This window comes from Vulpes lagopus, chromosome 5, assembly GCF_018345385.1.
Source record: "Vulpes lagopus strain Blue_001 chromosome 5, ASM1834538v1, whole genome shotgun sequence".
NCBI lineage: Eukaryota > Metazoa > Chordata > Mammalia > Carnivora > Canidae > Vulpes > Vulpes lagopus.
The window spans coordinates 74,919,434-74,940,482 of NC_054828.1; the positions used below are offsets into that span (position 1 = coordinate 74,919,434).

Sequence of the window (21,049 nt, forward strand, 5' to 3'; positions counted from 1 at the left end):
TCAATTATGTCATTGTGCATTTATTTGTTGATATTCTGATTCTGATTTGGTTTAAAGAAGAGAATGTGCTGGCTTAGGAGTCTGAGCAACAGTAAAATTTCTCATGGTAAATTATATGTATTATGGTATCTCATGGTATAAATACTTAGGTATTATGGCTTTATATTTCAGTAGATTGTAGACTTCATTGGCATAATCAAGTATTTCCAAGATGCAGCTTTGAAGTCTATGAAACCCAGGCCCACATCTCTATGAAAAATGACATAACTGGAGCCATTTAAAAAATCAAGCCGGAAAAGTCATTTCAAGAGGAACTGCCTTGCACATCCTGTTTTCTAAGCCTTTGAATCGGGTGAAACTGTCAACATTCCAAGACATCCACAAGAATGAGAAAATCTTGTTTGAAAAATCTGAGAAAAGTGAACTTTTGCCCAGTGACCCCTTAACTTGACCAGTCACTGAAGTACAAATCTGGCCCTGCTTATCAGCACCAATAAACCTCTTTTTATTTTTAAATTTCTTTTAGATTTTATTTATTTTTTCATGAGAGACGCAGAGACTGAGGCAGAGACAGAGGCAGAGGGAGAATTCCAGGCTCCTCACAAGGAGCCTGATGTGGGACTTGATCCCGGACCCCAGGACCACACCCTGAGCTGAAGGCAGATCCTCCACCGCTGAGCCACCCAGGTGTCTCTAAACCTCGTTTTAAAAGCAAATATCTAATCTTCCGGGGTTTTTTTTCCCCAATAAAAACCCTGAGTCCACCTCCTGTCATTAGGACACTACTTGGGTTTCAACGTAAATCTACATAACCCCGAATTGAAACTCTGATCTGAAATGAACACTTTGCCTTTTGAACTGGTTTCTTGTTTTTTTGACTGGCATTCCTGTTAGTGGTAAATTCAATACTGCAAATCCCACCTGGAGCTCTCTTGGGACATGGCCTACTAGGCCTCCCCATGTAACATTTTCCAGCATCCTGAAACCTGCATGTTGAGTAAAGTAGAATCACAGGCTATTAGATCTGAAAGGGAGCTGATGCAGTATCCAGTCCAAGCCAGAGGAGAAAAATGAGGTTCATAGAGGCAGAGAACCTGAGCAAGAGTTCACAGCTTATAGAAGTGAGAACCCAGGTCAGAGCTTCTGATCCATGCTCTGTCCAGAATATCCTAAGCCCTTACCCAGAATAGGTAGACACATTCAGTATGTATATCCCCAAACCACAGGGGCTCCCTTCACCTCCGGAGCAGGGTCAGTCACTTACCAAGTGGTATGTCTTACTTCCATCTATGAGTCCAGGTTGTTGGTAGGAGGTCAAGGGAAAGAACTGAAATCATTCACTTTTTCCTGTCCTGGAAGCAGACCCTTGAGTGTGTGCGTAGTAAAAGGAATTGGATAGAGCATTGAAGAAGCCCCTTTTTGAGTCATTTGAGCCAGTGGATAGAAGGGGAAATGTCCAGCTGGTTAGGCCTGTAAATCCCCCTCCACTTCTTCCCCTACTCTGTCTGCTGCCACCAACTGAATGGAGGATGGGAGATCTGCACTGGAAATAAATCATCAGGGCTGTTTCTGTTTCTGGAAAAAGTGGTAGGAATCTGTACAGGAGTCTCACCTCTGGCAGTGCAGGATTAAGAACCTTGTTATTCCTGCTTTCTCTAAAATGGCCAGGTAAACTTGGATTTGAGCACTCCGGATTGGGGAGAGGGTGGTGAGAAAGGAGTCTGGCTGGGAGTAGTGGGGAAGGGAAGAAGGGAGGTGTTTTGGAGGCAGAGCGAACCCCTGAAATTCCGGAGTCCTGCCATGCTAGGAACGGGGCGCCGGAGAAAGGGGCTGCGGGCTCCCCACCTCCCCTTCTGTCTTCCCACTTGTCTTCCTAGCATCGCTATTTTTTCCTTTGTTCCTTTCATCTTTTATTAGGAGCGGGCTGGGAAGGGCTGAGTGCTCTCTCCAGCGGAGTCCAGACAACCGAGACAACCCCGTAGCCCCTTCTCCCTCGCGCCCGAGCTCCGGGCCTCCCCACCCCCGACAATGGTCTCTCCCGGTGCTCGGAGGCGCTGGGGGCGGGCGGAGGCGGGGCGGGAGCGGCGATGGGGGGGCAGGTCTGCATTGCCGCTTCCCCTGGTCCCCGGAGCAGTCGACGCTGCCGCCGGCCCCGCGCCCGGACCCCCGCCCTCGGTCGGGACTCCCTTCTCCGGGGACCCCCCGGCCCAGGTGAGACCCCTCTCGGGCTCTGACCCCCGCCCCGCCCGGGGCAGGAGCATCCTTGCCTTGCAGCCATTTTATCCTCCGATGCTTGGCTTGGGGGGGGGGGGGTGACTGTCCCCGCTTTCGGGGTGAGGGGGCTGGGGGTGGTTTGAATGGGTATTTATTTCAGTCGCTGTGCTGACAGGAATATATATATGGAGTCGGGGTGTTTTTCCCCACCTTAACCAAGTCGCTGCAATCCTCTTGGATATTAACGGGTTGTGGGGCTTTAGGTGGATAGGATTGGGGTAGGGTTCGCTCAAAGCCCAATGCCCTCCCTACCTTGCGCGCGCGGGCGTGCACACACACACACACACACACACACACACGTGATAAATGACCTTGGTTGGGGCCAGAAAATGGATACTGCTTCAGTCTGCTGGCCGGGACTTGGGGGTGGGGGTGGGGGGCGGCGGAAGGGCAGGTGAAGGAGGGAAGGAGGGGAAGGGAAGAATGGAGATGCTGGGTAGAGCGATGGTAAATGACCAGGGTTGAAGCGCGCACGGCGGGGCTTTGGGCAGTTGCTCCCGGGTTGGGGGGAAGGGGTGTTGAGTGATGATGGGCACTTGCCCAGAAGCCGGGCTGAGGGTGGGGGGAACACTCAGAGAATGGGTTAAGTCAATTCTAGGGGCCCTTCTCTTATGCCAGAGCAGAGGCCAGATGGGGTGCTGGGGCTGTCGCTGCAAATGCTGGCAGGGGCGGTCTCTATGCCTGCGCCCCTGAAGGTCTCTCCTTGCGGCCCTGCCTTATTCCTCTGCTGTGTGCCTTCTCAGCTGACACCTTCATCTTTTTTCCCCCAGAACTGTGAAGACTCCATCTTCCTAACCCTGGGATAGGATGTAGGGAGGGGAGGTGTGGCCTTGGGCATCCTGGGTGGGAGCTGAGGCGCAGTCACCCAGCTGTAACAGGGAGGGGTGCTCCAGCATATACCCCCCTTGGCCCCCCCCCACCGTCTTACCCCCCCCAGCCCCGTGGATGTTTTAACTGACTGCTTCTTGATGACCTTGTCACGTGGGCTAAGGAGGGCTGGGGCATTTAAGTGACTCCCAAAGTCAGGGACTTTAATTGGGGGTGGGGGCTTCTGGACCCTCTTCTGTTCAGGCCTACGCTGAGTGCCTAGCTGAGTGCCTAGCGCAGGCAAGCATTTCCTCCGGAACCCCCTCCCCCATTCTGCAGACAATCTCCTGGGCACATCTTTCTAGTCAGGTGGAGCCAGTCAACCTTAAAAGGGCCACGTAACCCTGAATCCTGACTCCTCTAACCTCCACCTCTTCAGGTCCTGTCTCTCTCCCACAGGCTTAGCCATCCTGTGCTGCTTTGGGGTCTAAAAATAGCACCACTTCCTCACCAACTCAAAGAATTTGTCTTCTTTCTCTCCCTTCTGACCTCCTGGGCTCATTGGCCCTGGGAGAGCTGGCTGTTGAGCACATCATATCCTGCTGTGGCGCTGTGAGGCCTTCTCTACCCTGCATGTACCTCTCAGGGGTAAACAGTGTTGACAAACACAGGATGTGGCTCCTAGTGGGTCCATCTGTCTCCTTCAGGGTTTGGAGGTGGGGGGAGATCCCAGATGGGAAAGAAAGGAGAGGAAAGCAAATGGCCATGCAGCGAGGGGGTTCCAGTTCCACCGTTCTCTCTCTTGCACGGGGGATCGTTTGGGCCTTGAACCACAAAGAAAAGAAGGTGACATGGGGGGTCACTGGTTTTGATCATCTAGTCTACCCTTCACATCTGGCCCGAGGGGCTAAGGCCCAGCTTGCCGGTGCTTCTCCCTGAGCCGCGTAGCATTACTTACCCCCTTCTACCAGGGCCCCTATATGCATGTGGGACATTTAATGAAGGCTCTGGATGGGTGGGAGCAGGAGGCAGGATATTTTTAGGGGAATGATCTCTGATCAGAATCTAGTCCTGCTTCCTTTTCTTCTGTGAAGGAAGGGGGATGCTTTCCTTCTATGCTTCCCTCTGGAGGATGTCCTTTTTTAGGGGGGACCCCAGGCCCCCTTCATTCTATACTGGCCTTCTACGCAGTGCGGTATTTGTGGACTCCTTTTTCCTTGACTCTTGGAGAAGGAGCAGAAAGGATTAAGGGGGATTAAGAAGGGAGGCTGTGGAAAAAGGAGGCACAGCTATGGACCTTAGACCCCAATGCTGGCAGAGTATGGATCTGATCAGCCATTTCTGTCCCTGCCCCCACCAGGGAAGGGACCTATGGATGATGTCCTGAACGAAGATGGCAGTAGCCAGACATCATCCCTTCTCCATGGCCTCAGGTTCCAGGCCTCCCTTTTTTTGTGTCTCCCCTTGTTTGTCTGGAGTGAGTCAGTGTGGGCCCATCTGCTGGCATTGATTTAACACAGAGGCCTCCAGAACTCTGTTTGGGGAGGATACTGGGCAACAGCATCCAAGTCTGACCCCCTGCTCTTCCCTTGCTCCTTCTTGCTTCCTTCACATTTTTTTTTTCAATCTAATGGGAAGGAAGAAAACTGATATTTATAGAATATCTACTGTGAGGTTGGGTTCTCTTGGGGACTCAGAAAAAGAAAATGATCCCCAGTTTAAGTATAAGGACACTGAGGTTTAGAGAAATTAAAGAATTTGCCCAAGAGCAGCTGGTAAGTAAATGGCAGAGCTGGAATTTCAACTTAGGTCATCGAAGCACCAGGTGCTTTGCCCCTAACCAGCTTTCTCTTTGATAGTATCCCTTTTGCTCTTTACCCTAATGAGCACCCAGAGGTGGCTTTTATTCTGGCATTTATGAGGAAGTGGAGAGGATCTCACTATATTATCATCGTCACAAAGAGACTGATATTTCTTGATCACTTTTTATGTGCCAGGTAGTATGGTAAGGAGCTTATACACATTACGTCATTTAATCCTTACTTTCCCCTCCTTAAAGAAGAGGAAACTGAGGCCCGGATGTTAGGGACATGCTCGAGGTCACTTAATTAGTAAGTGCTGAAGCAAGAGGTCAAACCCAAATCTGTCTGACTCTGGAAGCAAATTTTTACCCACTGAGAAGACCTCTCCTTGTGAGGCCTGTAAACTTGGAAACTGAGGGAAAGGGTGGAAGAGATCCACTTCAGCTGCCATCGGTGGACTGAAGTCAACAGTTTAGAGGCCTTGGGCCTCCTATACATTCTCCCTAAGCCCTGTCCCAAGTAAGAAAGCTGGACCAGAGTGGAGAGTGGAGAATTCTGGTTTCTCATATTTCCTGTTTTATTCTTTGCAGGTCAGTGGTTAAGCAAGGGATGTGATCTTGATGTGGGGTAGGGGATCAGGAGAAAGGTTCTAGTTGACCCTGACTCAGGCAAATCTCCTAGGACTGATCTCCAAGGTCAAAGTAAGTGGCCTTATGCCAAATGATCTACAGTCTGTTGAGGTCATCATCCCTTTTTCCTGAGTGTGGGCTTGAAGCAAGGAGACCACCTGCATCACCTGGCCCCAGTGGGGCTCTGGGTTGACTGGAGCTCTGTATTGGCCTTCTTTGACATCATAGACTTTACAACCTCCTTTATCCCCCCTTTTATATTTTCTAGATCTCCAGAAGCTTCTAGAAGAGAAGTAGGCGGCCTTTCCTGAGTAGTCCTGGCTCCCCAGCTTAGCCCCCACATCTTGGCTCCCTCTTCCCTTTCTATCCCCTTGCTTCCCCTCTCCTTCCCCCATGTATCCAACTGAAGTGGCCAGAACTCCTCTCCCTCCTCTCCCCTCCTAGACACCTCTATTTTCTCCTGTCCCATGCCTGGAGATACTTGAATGCTCTTCATCTAAGTAACTGAGGGAAGGAGTCTTTCTGACTTCACAAGTCCTTGAGCAAACCTGAATAAGGAGCAGGGATTCGAGGAGATCTAGTGAAGAGTCCCAAAGATCCATCATGGAAGAAGGCTTCAGAGACCGGGCAGCTTTCATCCGTGGGGCCAAAGACATTGCCAAAGAAGTCAAGAAGCATGCGGCCAAGAAAGTGGTAAAGGGCCTGGACAGAGTCCAGGATGAATATTCCCGCAGATCCTACTCCCGCTTTGAGGAGGAGGAGGATGATGATGACTTCCCTGCCCCTGCTGATGGCTATTACCGTGGGGAAGGGGCCCAGGACGAGGAAGAAGGTGGTGTATCTAGCGATGCCACTGAGGGCCACGATGAGGATGACGAGATCTACGAGGGGGAGTATCAGGGCATCCCCCGGGCAGAGTCTGGGGGCAAAGGCGAGCAGATGGCAGATGGGGCCACCCTGGCTGGAGTGAGGGGAGGCTTGGGCGATGGGGAGGGCCCCCCTGGCGGCCGGGGGGAGGCACAACGGCGGAAAGAACGGGAAGAACTGGCTCAGCAGTATGAAGCCATCCTCCGGGAATGTGGCCACGGCCGCTTCCAGTGGACACTCTATTTCGTGCTTGGTCTGGCGCTGATGGCTGATGGCGTCGAGGTCTTTGTGGTGGGCTTTGTGCTGCCCAGTGCTGAGAAAGACATGTGCCTGTCAGACTCCAACAAAGGCATGCTGGGTAAGACACAGAGGGTGTGGGGGGCCCCCCAGCCCTATCCAGCCCCCAAACTCTAGAAACACCTCTGCTCCTGAGAACCCCTGTCCATACTGCTGGGCTCCCTAGGACCCTGGTCCCCAGATTTTCCCAGAGAGCTTGGACTTACCCTGCACACTCTCCCCTCACACACCCTCCTCTTGAGATTGGGTCACAGTGAGGCTGTTTGTGCAAGGGCTTGGGGAAGGGCAACTGGGCTGGGACTTGGGTGGCACTTGGCTTAGTTCTGCAGGAAGGTGCTATGGTGGGATGGGCCCCTGTGGGGTGTTTCGTCAGAGACTTCCCTCTTGTCATCTTGCTCCCTTCCCCTGACTGGGGAAACAAGTCAGTATCTAAACTCGCTAGTTTAAATGGGGGGCCAATTTAGGGGGGTGGGGAGAGGATCACGATCACTCCCAGGCCTGCCTTCAACCAGAGAAGCCAGCCACACTTGCTCTTGGCCAGCCATGGGAGTGTTCAAGGGCCAGTGAGTGCCCTCTCATGACCCTTCCTCATGTGGACTCTGGGGGAGGAAACCCCTTGGCTCACTCCAGAGGATCCCTCAGTCTTGCTCTGCTGCCAGGTTGCCACGGGACCTTGGGCAGATCCCCACTCCTTGGGGCTTGGCTGGAGCCTGGGGATATGCAGAGTCCACAGGGATGATTTTTAAGACCAGTTCCAACTCTGAATGTAGGAAGGAAATAAGAAACGGGAGAGTTTTAGGACCAGAAGCCCTGGAGCTGAGAGGAGTGAAGGATGGGTCTATGGGGCGAATTTCCTGAGGGAACTGAAGGGATAGAACTGCTTTCCCAGGGATGCAAGAAACCCCTTGCTACTTTGTGGGCCTCAAGGCAGGGAGGAGAGGGGAGGACCTTAGGAGGCTCTGGGGGTCTGGGCCGATCCATTCCTCCTTCCAGGCAAGCCAGAGATGGGGGTGGTATGTGTGTGTGTGTGTGTGTGTGTGTGTGTGTATGAGAGAGACAGAGACAGTGAGTGAGAGGTGAAAGCAAGCAAGAGAGAGTGGGAGGGAAAGAAAGAAAGAATTTTGGGTGGGAGTTGGGGGCTCCCATATCTGCATTCCTGCCTTTGAACCCCGGGCTTGCAGAGATGGCCTTCTGTCTTTCCTTGCTCTCATTTCTGGGTGGGTCAACTTAGTTATTCTAGAAGTTGCCTGGCTCCTTGATCCTCTCCGCAGCCGCCTCTGGTAACGCATTGCAGGTGCGAGAACCAAAGCGTGTCGGCTCATTGCCCTGCTGCCTCTGTTTCCCCCTCAGGCCTCATAGTCTACCTGGGCATGATGGTGGGTGCCTTCCTCTGGGGAGGTCTGGCTGACCGGCTGGGTCGGAGGCAGTGTCTGCTCATCTCGCTCTCCGTCAACAGCATCTTCGCCTTTTTCTCATCTTTCGTCCAGGGCTACGGCACTTTCCTCTTCTGCCGCCTCCTTTCCGGGGTTGGGTGAGTGGCCGCTTCCTCTGCCCCCCCACAGGCAGCCCTGAGAGGGCTGTGCCCGGGGCGCTGTTCCGTTTCTAGAGCCCAGCACCCAGCACCGTGCCAGGCACAACGGCCGCACCTCAAATGTGTCTGAGTTGAATGAATGAATCCCTCCCGGCTCCATCAGGCCAGCTTCCCCCAGCCCAGGACCCACTGCCGCCTGTCCAGAACACCATCCGTGTCCGGTCCGCTCCTGAGTTCTGCACCCCGCCCCCCAGGTCCATGCTGAGCCCGGCTCCGGGAAGAGAGAGGCCTGGCGGTCTCAGCCTTACCGCCGGGTGCCTGCGAACCCTTGAGTGGTCCCTTTCCCCATTGATGTATTTCCTGCATTGACAACAGACCTGGTTAACGCCCACTGCTGCCAGGACTCTGAAGCCGTGACCGTCAGGCTCCTACACCCCAAGCCTCCTGCATGCATCCTTGCCCTGTCCCCAGCTCTTTACCTGCATCCTTGTCCTGTCCCCAGCTCTTTACCTGCCTGCTCCTGCACACCTGACCTGCTCTTGGGCTTCTCTTTGCCCATCTTTTTCCTTTGGGGATCTCCCCATTGTCTATAATTATCTCCCCCCTCTGCAACCCCATAGTCATCTTCAAGGCTCAACATGCGTTCCTTTCCCTGAGACTTCCCTGCCTGTTTCCCAGGGTCCCGAGGATGGGTGCCTCCTGGGCTACGGGGCTCTATGTGACAGGAAGTCTCTTGTAAGGTGTGGAAGCTGACAGGTGCTCGGGGAAGCAGAGCACTGGGGCAGGGGATTGGGATCTAATGCTTAATTCTTACCATCCCTCCAGGATCGGAGGGTCCATCCCCATTGTCTTCTCCTATTTCTCTGAGTTTCTGGCTCAGGAGAAACGTGGGGAGCATTTGAGCTGGCTCTGCATGTTCTGGATGATTGGCGGAGTGTATGCTGCGGCCATGGCTTGGGCCATTATCCCGCACTACGGTGAGCAGCCCCCAGGGAAGGCACCCCAGACTCTCCCTTGTGGCAGGAGCCCCCCGCCTCCCACCCCTCTGCTGATGCTGACTGTTCCTGCCAGGGTGGAGCTTTCAGATGGGGTCTGCTTACCAGTTCCACAGCTGGAGGGTTTTCGTCCTCGTCTGTGCCTTCCCTTCTGTGTTTGCCATCGGGGCTCTGACCACACAGCCTGAGAGCCCCCGCTTCTTCCTGGAGGTGAATGGGGCTGGGGCTGGGGAGGGGCGGGGGGAGGCAGAAGGTTCTGTGTTCACACACTCATGGTGAGTTTGGTTTGTGGGACCCCCACAGGGGCCGTACTTCTGGGGACTTGATCTTGCTTCCTTTGCCTTGTGTCTCCAGAGGGGCTCTGCACCTGGAGAACCCAAGGTGCCTGCTCAACCCGGGGTGGCTTAAGATTCTGCAGGGAGGGGCCCTGGCCCTGGCTTCATAGCTTAAGAGAAGTTCCCACCCTCTACTTCTTCCCCCTCCAAGTAGATGTTGGTCCGGCAGAGTCAGGATGCTGCTTCTCTTTTGCCGACTCATCTACTTGCCCCTCATCATCAATTCCCTTGTTTTCGGTTTTCTTTTTCCATTGTACCAGGGGATCCCTGGGACCTGTAGTTATATCTGTCTCCTGGACTCCCCCTACTCTCGCCCAAGTCTGATTATATTTTGCTGTTTCCTTCCTTGGGGCTCTTTCAGAGTGGGTGATGTACGTGCCTGTAGGTCAGAGGTAGGGGTGGGAGCCCTTTGGTATTCTGTGACTACAGAAGCCCCCCCGGGGGGGGCGGGTCTATAACCCTGGGCTGGGGGGAGCTAACCTGGATGTGGGAACTGTGTCTGTGGCTCTAGAATGGGAAGCATGATGAGGCCTGGATGGTGCTGAAGCAGGTTCATGACACCAACATGCGAGCCAAGGGGCATCCTGAGCGAGTCTTCTCGGTGAGCCGGAGCCCTCCCTTTGATCCTCCAAGGCCCTCCAGCTCCAGCCAGCCCCTCTCTGGATACCACCCCTGCCTTCCCTAGACATCTCCCACCACCCTCTCCTTCACTGTTGTCTCTCAGGGTATCCTATCACATCTACCCCCTGTCTGCGTTTTGCTACTACAGGAGAAACTGAGGCTCCTGAATGGGGGCGTTGGGAGATACAGACTACTTGACTGCTAACCTCTTCTCTTGACCCCAGGTAACCCACATTAAGACGATTCATCAGGAGGATGAGCTGATTGAGATCCAGTCAGATACGGGGACTTGGTATCAGCGCTGGGGGGTCCGGGCCTTGAGCCTGGGTGGCCAGGTAATGAGGGATAGTGTGGTGAAGAGGGAAAAGGGAGTGGAGAGGTGGAGACAAAGGCAGGGCTAGACCTGTGTGTGTGGCAGTGATGGGGGAACTGAGGGAAAGGGTTAGGGAGACAGAGGGGGGATCTGGGGGTGTGAGGAGTTAGTGCAGCCACTCTGACTTTGCTCCATTCCACCTAGGTTTGGGGAAATTTCCTCTCATGTTTTGGTCCAGAATATCGACGCATCACTCTGATGATGATGGGTGTGTGGTTCACCATGTCCTTCAGGTGAGGCGGTGTGTGGGGGTGGTGGGAATCGAAGTCCTAAGGATGGCTGGGGATGGGCTGGGGGTGGGCTGGGGGTGGGGGTTAGGCCGAGGGCAGAGCAAATGCCTGGGAGATAAGCCCTCCAGACCCAGCAGTCGGTGCAGGGAGGAGTGCTGAGAGATGAGGCGGGAGAGGTGAGCAAGGTCCTGACCCTCCGTCCCCTCATTTCTGGACCCCCTGGTCCTAATCCTGAGCCTTGTCTGACTCCATCATCCTTGACTCTTCAGCTACTATGGCCTGACTGTCTGGTTTCCTGACATGATCCGCCATCTCCAGGCAGTGGACTACGAAGCCCGAACCAAATTATTCTCTGGGGAGCGTGTAGAGCATGTGACCTTTAATTTCACCCTGGAAAATCAGATCCATCGAGGGGGACAGTACTTCAATGACAAGTATGTGGGGACTTTTCCATATCACTTCTTCCCTGCCCTTTATATCCCTTGTTTCTTTCAGGAGCCTGGGAGTTCAGAGACAGGGTGTGTGGGGGTAAATGCCTGTGGTTTCTCAATTCCAAAGGAATGAGCCTTGGAGGAGGGTATGAGGACAAGGGGAAAGCATGTCTCCTCATCCCGGCCTTACAGGTTCATTGGGCTACGTCTGAAGTCAGTGTCCTTTGAGGATTCCCTATTTGAGGAGTGTTATTTCGAGGATGTCACATCGAGCAACACGTTTTTCCGCAACTGCACGTTCATCAACACTGTGTTCTATAACACTGGTAAGGTGCTGTAGCTGCTGGCTGTCGGACTGAAGGTTTGGATGGATCTTGAAGAGGGAAGAGGGAACCCTTCTCATTCCCTAGCTCAGGGTTCATGAGCTGAGCTCTTGGGAGCCCCAGAGGAAGGTGGTATGGGGCCTATTAGCTACCACTAAGAATTCCCAAAACTGAATGGAAATAGACCATTTTTCTGTAAGATTTTTAAGAATATCTGGCAAAAACATCAAATTCCTTTGCCTTTGAGTTGGAATTAAAGCAATTCTGTGGTGTTATTAATGCTCTTTGAAGAGGGCAAAATTCATTCAAACAGGGTCTTCAGGGTAAAAAAAACAACAATAAAAGGGATATTTGGTGCATAAAAGGCTGAGAATTATTGCATTAGTCCACTGTTTGGTTGTTGTTGTTTTTTTAAGATATATTTATTGGGGGGGCAGGGCGGGGAGGGTCAGAAGGAGTGGAAGAGAAAGAATCTCAAGTAGACTTCCTGCTAAGTGGGGAGCCCCATGTAGGGCTTGATCCCATGACCCTGAGATCACCACATGAGCTGAAATCAAGAGGCAGCCGCTTAACCAACTGAACCACTCAGGCGCCCTCATATTAGTCCAGTTTTTAAAACAGTGATTCTCAAACTATATGCCCATGAAGTGCTGCTTCATCAGCTAGACTAAGGATCCTGCCTCTAATGGAATACTGGGTGAGTTTTTCCTACCTTACAGGGAAAAATAATGGAAAGGACTTTTATTATTTTATTTTACTTTATTTTTTAAGATTTTATTTATTCATTCATGAGAGACACACAGAGAGAGGCAGAGACAAAGGCAGGCTGTCTGTGGGGAGCCTGATATGGGACTCAATTCCAGGATCCTGGGATCATGACTTGAGCCAAAGGCAGACGCTCAATCACTGAGCCACCCAGGCACCCTGGAAAGGACTTTTAATGATTTTTAATATTTGGCTCAGTAAATTTTCCTAATCCCATGGCACTGCTACTGTTTATAGTCAGCTCGGGCAGACGAAAAGAAGCCAAGATTATTAATGAGAAAACTTGGAAACAGCCAGTCTCACCGGTCATGAGACTGTGGTCATTTCTTACTGTAAGGGTTTCTAGTTCTGTGGTGCTATCATTTGATGTTTTGTGATGATGGCCCTGAGCAATTTAGAGGACCCCTCCTCCCCCAACTGACCCCACTAAGGCAGCGCCCTGAGCCAGAAGCAGTGGTGGCGTTCCTCTCGCATGACTGCCTGCCTGTCTTGGTCTTTGCCCCCAGATCTGTTTGAGTACAAGTTTGTGAACAGCCGTCTGGTGAACAGCACGTTCCTGCACAACAAAGAGGGCTGCCCGTTAGATGTGACGGGGACCGGAGAAGGTGCCTACATGGTGTACTTTGTCAGTTTCTTGGGGACGCTGGCTGTACTTCCTGGGAATATTGTGTCTGCCCTGCTCATGGACAAGATTGGCAGGCTCCGCATGCTTGGTAAGGGGGCAGAACTGATTCGGGGGCTGGGGAGCAAGGCGACCCTGTCAACACGCTTCTAGTCTTATTCTGAAGGAAGAGCTTAGCCAGAGTAGGTTCTCTCTCTTCTGTTTAGGTCTTGGCTGGGTGGGGCCTGGCATGGAAGCTTCTCTAGGGGTAGAGCAGGTAGGCAGAATAGCAAGCACACGGGCTTTGAGGTTCCGGGTTTTGAACCTCAGCTTCACCACCTACCTTGGGCAAAATGGGAGTGATGACAGTACCTGCCTCACTGGGCTGATATGTTAGATCGATGCATGTAAAGCATCAGGCTCCTTGGCCTGTAGCTGTTATTGAAGAGATAGTTGTAACTGATACTATGAATAAAACGATAATTTAAGGGAGATTGGGGATGAGTGTAGAACCTCCCTTTTGAGTACTTTCGGAAAAAGTCTCATCCTGGGCTACCCTCAAATCTAGTTGATGGCATGGGGTGGGTTGTGGGTGGGCATCACCGTGGCCAGGTTCATGCAGCTCCCTCCTTTCCTGGCTCCAGCTGGCTCCAGCGTGATGTCCTGTGTCTCCTGCTTCTTCCTGTCTTTTGGGAACAGCGAGTCAGCCATGATCGCTCTGCTCTGCCTTTTTGGGGGGGTCAGCATTGCATCCTGGAACGCGCTGGACGTGTTGACCGTTGAACTCTACCCCTCGGACAAGAGGTAGTTGGAGTGTCATGGGAGCAGGGTAGCCGCGTTTAGGGCCTACAGGGCAGGAGGGAGGTGGGGTAAGGAGGTGGGAAATCATCTTGAGGGTTAAAAGTGCACGCATTCCCCTTGAGTTTCTCCTCTAAGGGCTGGTGACTTTTGTATTTGCTCCTTGAAGTCTTAACCATTAATCTAATTTTTTGGTCTTCTTTTCCCCTTGTCTCGCAATCTATATTCCCTGATCTTTCTCTCCTTCCTCTCCTTTGTGGCTACTGCCTGCCATCTCTCCTACACTTTCTCACCCACTCACCCATCCCCCACGCTTCCTCCTCATCTCCTTTTCGTGCTGCCCCGGGGGACCTCTGAGCAGGACCACAGCCTTCGGCTTCCTGAATGCCCTCTGTAAGCTGGCAGCTGTGCTGGGGATCAGCATCTTCACATCCTTTGTGGGGATCACCAAGGCTGCCCCCATCCTGTTTGCCTCAGCTGCCCTTGCCCTTGGTAGTTCTCTGGCCCTGAAGTTGCCTGAGACCCGGGGGCAGGTGCTGCAGTGAAAGGGCCGCAGGGGTTCAGAGGATGGCAGGCACACTGTGAGAGCAATGGCTCCTCCTTCACCCTCCCTGCCCTGCCATCCTGGGCCCGGGACCCTCGCTCCCCATTCCCCTGTGTTCTGTGTCTAGGCCGTGTGTGTGCGCGCGTGTCTGCATGTGTGTGACCCCGTAGGCAGGAGCTCCAGGGAAGGCTTCTTCATCCTAGTTGTGGGATGCAGCTCTACTCCCCATCTCCTACCCCCATTGACTTTGCACAAGAGAAAGCTTGGCCTTACCCTTCTTCCCAGTGTTAGCTAGGGGCCTAGCTCCTCCTGGCTCTAGGAGCTCCAGAACAGGCCTCCTGCCCTTCCCCTCATCCCTCTGCCTAGGCCCTTGTGAAACCACAGTCATGTGGTTATGCTGGGGGCTGGGGCTCGGTGGCGTCTAGGGACCAAAAGAACTTCTTAGAGTTGGAAGGGCCTCAGGTGCCCTCTCACATCTGTTGGATGCAGGGGGAGTAGCAATAAACCTCAGTCCCCTGGCCTCCACTCTCCCCTCAATCTGGGCTACAGGTAAGAAGCCTGAATTTTATGAAATTAGCTTTCTGATTCTTATTTATTTATATATTAAGTTCTGAGGCAGCTCTGCAGGACTGTGTGTGTGGATGCATGTGTAACACTTATGTATGTGTATGTGCCATGGGGTGGGGTGTCACTATGCTGTCCTCAGATACCAGCCACAGGTCATCTCAGTCGACACACACACTGCCCTGCCTCCCATAGCCCCTCCCTTGATCTTGTTTCTGTGCCAGGCCTGGGAGGGAGGAGCCCTAGGCCAGGTGAGGATGAGTCCCACAGTCTAGACAGACCTGACCACACATGACAAGGTCCATCTCCTCCCCTCCTCTCAAGAAGCACAGGCCTCTGGAGTGAGAGGCTCCACCCACTATAGCACAGACAGGGACAGCACAGCTGCCCTCCCACCCTTGGTCTGTACCCCCACAGGCAGAGCAGCAGGGGAGGGAGAGAAATCAGGCCTACCCCCACAGGCAGAGCAGCAGGGGAGGGAGAGAAATCAGGCCTAAGGTCAAACCAGCAGATTAAAAAGCACAAGGGGCAGAATGTAGGGGCCCTCCCACCAACTCCTCTGAAGTGGGAAGAGGTTGGGCAATAAGCCAGGGACCCCCTCATGCGGGATCAGAAGCCTCAGTTTCCCCATCTCACCCTTCTACGTGAGAGGCCCCTGTAGTTAAGCTGCCCTTGCCTCACCCCACTGTGTGGCTGCTTTCTTTGGTGCCCTCCTGCTCCCCACCCCACCCCCCACCGTAGCTGTAATATGTTGTAGTTTTTAGCTGTTTGTAAAATGTTAAAAAAAAAATGAAAAAAAAAAGTGAAAACAACAATAAAAAAAGAAAATCCAAATTCACCCTCCTCATGCTTCATCTGGCGCCCCCACCCTATGGTCACTCCTCCCATTTTGTAACACTGAAGGGGGGGCGCTGTTTAACTCTTTGGTATCTGTGCTCAAAGGATTGCCTTCTCCAGTGTCCAGTGTATGAGTGTGTACCCCCTTTCCTCACCCTTCATTTGCTGGACGCAACCTTCTCCCCTCTGCCCCCCCCCCCAGAGGGACCCATCCATCTCTCCTGCTCTCCTGGGGAACCCCCCTAAGCCCAACTCTGTTGATGTGAAAAATGAAATGAAAAATATTGATGAAAAATAAAAAAGGAAATAAATCCTTAGAATCCAAGATGGCTATGCCTGCTTCTTTGCCTCTCCATCTACATCCAACTCTGTTCTGCCTGCTGGGAGAGGAAGACAGTGAGATGGAAATATTATTCCTCTTTCCTCAAACTGAAAGCCAGAATAATATGATGTACCACATTTCTTTCAATTGGCCTCTCTATCCTGACTTTTTTCCTGACCTTTATCCTGACCTCCTCGTCTCCCAAATTTGAAAAGTTGGGGTAATGTCCTACAACTCGTTAGCAAAAAAAACTTGTAACTGGTTTAAAAAGGGAGCTAAAGACTTGAATAGACATTTCTCCAAAAAGACAACGTACAAATAGCCAACAAGTCTATATAAAAAATGCTCAATAGCACTAACCATCAGAGAAAACACAAGTCAAAAAAAAAAACAAAACAAAACAAAACAAAAAACAAAAAAAAACACAAGTCAAAACCACAATGAGACATCTCTTCACATCTACCCATCAGTATGGCTTTTACCAAAAAACCACCCACCCCTCAAATCCAAGCAAAATAAAAAACAATGGTGTTGGTGGAGATGTAGAGAAGTTGGAACACTTGCACATTGTTGGTGGGAATGCAGAATGGTGCAGCTGCTATGTGGAAGAGTATGGAGGTTCCTCAAAAAAAAAATAAATAAATAAAAATAGAATTATGTGATCCAGCAATCTCACTTCTGGATATTTATCAAAAGAATTGAAATGAGGATTGGCAACATTAGCACTCCCATGTTCACTGCAGCACTACTGGAAAAAGCTAACGTGGAAACAACCTAAATGTCCACTGGCACATGAGCTGGTAATAGAATGCTAGTCAGCTTTTAGAGAAGATGGAAATTCTGCAATATGTGATGACATGGATGAACCATGAGGACATTAAGTTAAAAAAGCTGGGTACAGAAACACAAAGACCAAATGAATGATTCCACTAGTTATGAAAGATAGTCAAATTCATAGAATCAGAGTAGAATAATGGTTGCCAGGGGCAGGGGAGAAAAAGAAATGGGGATTTGATTATTAAATCAAAGGGCATAAACTATCATTTAAGCAAGGTGAATAAGCCCTAGAGATGTGTATGACTTTTTACCCATAGTCAATTATAATACATTGTGCCCTTAAAAATTTAAGGGGCGCCTCGGTGGCTCAGTCAGCTAAGTATCTGCTTTCAGCATAGGTCATGATCTCAAGGTCCTGAGATTGAGCTCTAGAGTCAGGCTCCCTGCTCAACAAGGAGTCTGCTTGTTCCTCTCCCTCTGCCCACTCCAGACTCATGTGCATGTGCACAGCCTCTCAAATACATAAGTAAAATCTTTAAAAACAAATTTGGAAGTGTTTCTTGAGATTAGAGCCAGTTCTCCTCCAAATCCTCTCATGTGTCTTTTAAATATATGGATTCCAGATTCCATTCTTGTGGAATCGGAATTTTTTTTTTGGGGGGGGGAGGGAAGAGTGGAGTTCTAGAATCCACATTTGAAACAAGCTTCCATAGGAATTCTTATCTGTGAGATCTGGAAACCACTGCCTAGGGATTATACTGGACTCCCCCTCATTCACAGTTAGTTCTAACCAAGCCATTTTCTGACTTTTTATGGTAGCTTTCAATTTCCATTCCTACAGCTGACTTTGAAGTCAGGGTCCCATCTTCACTCTTGATCTCTGTGCCTCCAATCTTCTATGCCAACTCACACATCACTGCCTGATCCATCTGCCCCAAAATGCTCTTTGGTTTGCCCTTCTGCAAAACTCTTCAATGACTTCCTCTTGTCCAACCAGATGCAGTCTCAACTATAGCTCAAAATGATCAAGATATATGTTCAACTTTTTTTTTAGTATCTAGATTCTATTGCCACATTAAGGTCACCAAAGTGGTTTATCTAGACATCACTTAAGCTCCAGTCAGAAATATAACTTTAGAAGGCTAGTAAGACAAAGGGCCATATAAAGTTCTTTTCTTCTTCTATACTCATTTTCCATGTTATTATCTTTTCACTGCATTCGTGTGTTCTGGTTTTTCCTTTGTTTTGTTAAGGATTTTTCTAAGAAAAAAAGTCAAATCCTTTTGGAAACTGATAGGCTGACAGAAAGACAAACACTCCCCCAGTATGAAATTGAAGTGTGTCTGTAACTCCTGTCTTGTCCAATCACTGGTGAGACTGTCTAGTCCAGCTTCTATGCCTTTGCTAAGGCTCTTCCCCCTACCTGTAACATCTTTCCTCTCCTTTCTGGTTTAATTCTATGCTTTCCCTTAAAGATTACTTTCATCACTCCCCCCAGTGACTGGGGGGACTACTCTAGGCTATAGGTATCTTTCTTCTCCTCAGAACAATTGATTCAACAGGCCATTGGCCACACAAAGCAGTCCATCTCCTGTGATAATTTCTTTTTTAATGTACAGGATGATTTCCAACTTATCAGGTCTGGTAGTTCCTCAGTAACATTTTTTTTTTTAAGTGATGTGGCCGCAATTTTTTTTTTTAATTTGCATTTAAAAAAAATTTAAATTCAATTTGCCAACATAAATCTTAGTCACAATTTAACATGAAACGCCCAGGCAGCTTTTCCTAAATAGATCAGGGCAAGGGGGGGTGGAGAATGATTCTACTCTTTGCTTGGATAGCTTTGATCTAAACTGAGTCATGTCCAGAGAGTATGTACGCGCTAGTTGAATGGGACCTCTCATCGCTTACAAACACCAGACCATATTGGCAGAAAGCCCGTAGTTTATTCCCAGACAAACCATTAGAATCCTGGCCTTCCCTCCTTTGGGGCTCAGGGGGTTCCCCGAGTTTTCTTGTTCCCACCCAGGCAAGGGGGGCTCATGTCTAGTTGAGGATTTTCCTTCCACTGGGCGGGGGTCCGTGTCTGTATGGCCAGTGCGTGCACCGGCCCAGCCAGCTCCTCAGACAGGGCGGCGTGGACCAGCCGGTGCCGTTGTAAGGGGCTCAGTCCTTCAAAGCGAGAGCTCACCACCGCCACGCGGAAATGCGTCTCGCTGCCTGGTGGGACCGCATGGGCGTCGCTCTCGTTGCGCAGCTCCAACACCTCAGGGTTCAAGGCCTGCTCCAACTTTGTGCGAATGGCTGCCTCGACGGGACCGATGGTTCCCAGTCCCGCGCTGCTCCGGGACAGACAGACGCGACCTGCCATGGAGAACAGGTGCCGGACCAGCTGCCCACTCAGCATCGGCTACAGCGGAGAACAGGCGCAGAGCACTGAGGGCCGGGGCCTCCCGCCCCCTCCCACCTGCTACCTCCTCCCACATGCATACTCCGCTCCTGCAGGGGGCCCGCCTCCACTGCACACACCACCCCTTCCTTCTGTGTGACGTGGGGAGAATTCGGCCTAGGCCGCGGAGGGCTGACGCGCGACTGGAAGGGGCCCGCGGAGGAGAGTTAGCAGCGAGTGGGCTGGGGACTGCAAAGGCAGGGTATGTGCAACTCCGCGTCTGTGGCCGAGCCGTGTCCCCTCTGAACCCCAAGCCGGGCATTTTCTACCTTCCGCTCAGCCTCGGCTACCGCAGTCGCGGGTCAGTCACCGGACCCCAGAAGTTCTCGGAGAGTAAGGTCGTCGTCGCATCCTGAGGCACTCTGGGAAATGGAGTTCTCGCTACGCGATAGTAGAATGGGCAGACGCCACGTGAGGGCTCACGGGAACTGTAGTCTATCATTTTGGCGACTCGTGCTGTTAGGTTCTGAAGCAGGGAGATGCAAAAAACTCGGGAATTCCTGCTCAGTTGGGATTGCTGTTATTTGATAGATTTTATTGTCATCGAGCTGAACTCATTTATTTTACATACAAGAAAATTGGAAGCTCGTTCCACTTACTGCATACAGAATTTCTGTGCGCAGACCAGTCCTGGAAGATGGGGAATAAGTTAGGGCCAGTCCTCGGGAAGTTTAGAGGATGACCTGAGCCAAAATCAAGAGTCAGACACTTAACCGACTGAGCCACCCAGGAGCTCCTACATTCAGTATGGTCTAAATGTGTTATGTCAGAGTACCTGGGTGGCTCAGTTGGTTAAGCATTTGCCTTCAGCTCAGGTCATGATCCCAGAGTCCTGGGATTGAGCCCAGTGTTGGGCTCCCTGCTCAGTGGGGTGTCTGCTTCTCCCTTTCTCTTTCCCTCTGCCTCTACTCTTTTTCATGCTTGCTCTCCACTAAATAAATAAAATCTTAAAAAAAATAAATAAATGTGTTATGTCAAGGTCAGTTTTGGCACACCCGGGTGTTCAATTAAATGTATTGGATGGATATATGAACTATTGTATGAAAAGAGGGCCAGTGGCATTATTATTTCTGTTGCAAAAATAAATAAAAGCTTTGTAAATTACAAACTCCATAGAGCAAGCTTAGAGTCTTTGCTTCTAATAAAAACATAGTCATAATACCTACTATGTAGTGAAGGTTTGTCACAGCCAGATTGAGACTTTTAGAGACTTTAAACACCAAGATTATGGTGGCCACCTCATGTGTAATTAAAACAAAAAACAATAAACACTAATCTGTGACATGAGGATTGGGATGTCCAACAACATACTAATTTTCCCCCCATGATGATTACTTTAATATTTATTCATGGAAAACTTAGTTTGTGCTTATTGATGTATACTTTACACATAAGGAATTTACAAATCTTTAGTGTACAGTTTAATTCTACCTATGATACAACACGTCAAGAGACAGAAAATTTCCAGCACCTTGAAGGCTCCAGGGAAGTCAATACCACCCTGCCACAGGTAACCATTATTCTAATTTCTATCACCATAATTAGTTTTGCCCATTTTTAAACTTCATATAAAAAGAATCACATAGCATGAATTCCTTTTGCTTGCATTATTTTGTTCAACATTGTGAGATTCATCCATGTGCATGGCAGCAATTTGCTCATTTTCATTGTAGTATGACAGTATATGAACATACCACATTCTGGTACATGCTTTTTGTTGCATGCAAACATTCATTTCTGTTTGCTTATATCCAGGAGTGGAATTGCTAGGTTATCTGATAAACCCAATGTTTATTTTTGAAATGACAAATTGGTTCAAAGAATTTTTGGTACTGTGAACTGTTCTAAATGTTTTACATTTATGAACTCTTAATTTT

The 21,049-nt window shown here is 50.5% G+C and overlaps 2 protein-coding genes across 2 annotated transcripts; one reads left to right on the forward strand and one right to left on the reverse strand.

Annotated features, from left to right (window-relative positions):
• The first annotated feature begins 2,060 nt into the window (after positions 1-2,060).
• SV2A (synaptic vesicle glycoprotein 2A) lies at positions 2,061-15,949 on the forward strand. The gene is made up of 13 exons (XM_041756673.1): positions 2,061-2,211; positions 5,781-6,737; positions 8,027-8,207; positions 9,033-9,184; positions 9,279-9,412; positions 10,049-10,138; positions 10,383-10,493; positions 10,676-10,764; positions 11,031-11,195; positions 11,385-11,518; positions 12,787-12,993; positions 13,526-13,685; positions 14,041-15,949. Exons 2-13 carry the CDS (start codon positions 6,116-6,118, stop codon positions 14,222-14,224), a joined length of 2,229 nt encoding a protein of 742 aa, XP_041612607.1. The 5' UTR covers positions 2,061-2,211; positions 5,781-6,115; the 3' UTR covers positions 14,225-15,949.
• Positions 15,950-18,649: 2,700 nt separating this feature from the next.
• BOLA1 (bolA family member 1) lies at positions 18,650-19,555 on the reverse strand. The gene is made up of 2 exons (XM_041755835.1): positions 19,442-19,555; positions 18,650-19,133 (listed from the first exon to the last, which is right to left on the reverse strand). Exon 2 carries the CDS (start codon positions 19,128-19,130, stop codon positions 18,717-18,719), a length of 414 nt encoding a protein of 137 aa, XP_041611769.1. The 5' UTR covers positions 19,131-19,133; positions 19,442-19,555; the 3' UTR covers positions 18,650-18,716.
• Positions 19,556-21,049: the final 1,494 nt, after the last annotated feature.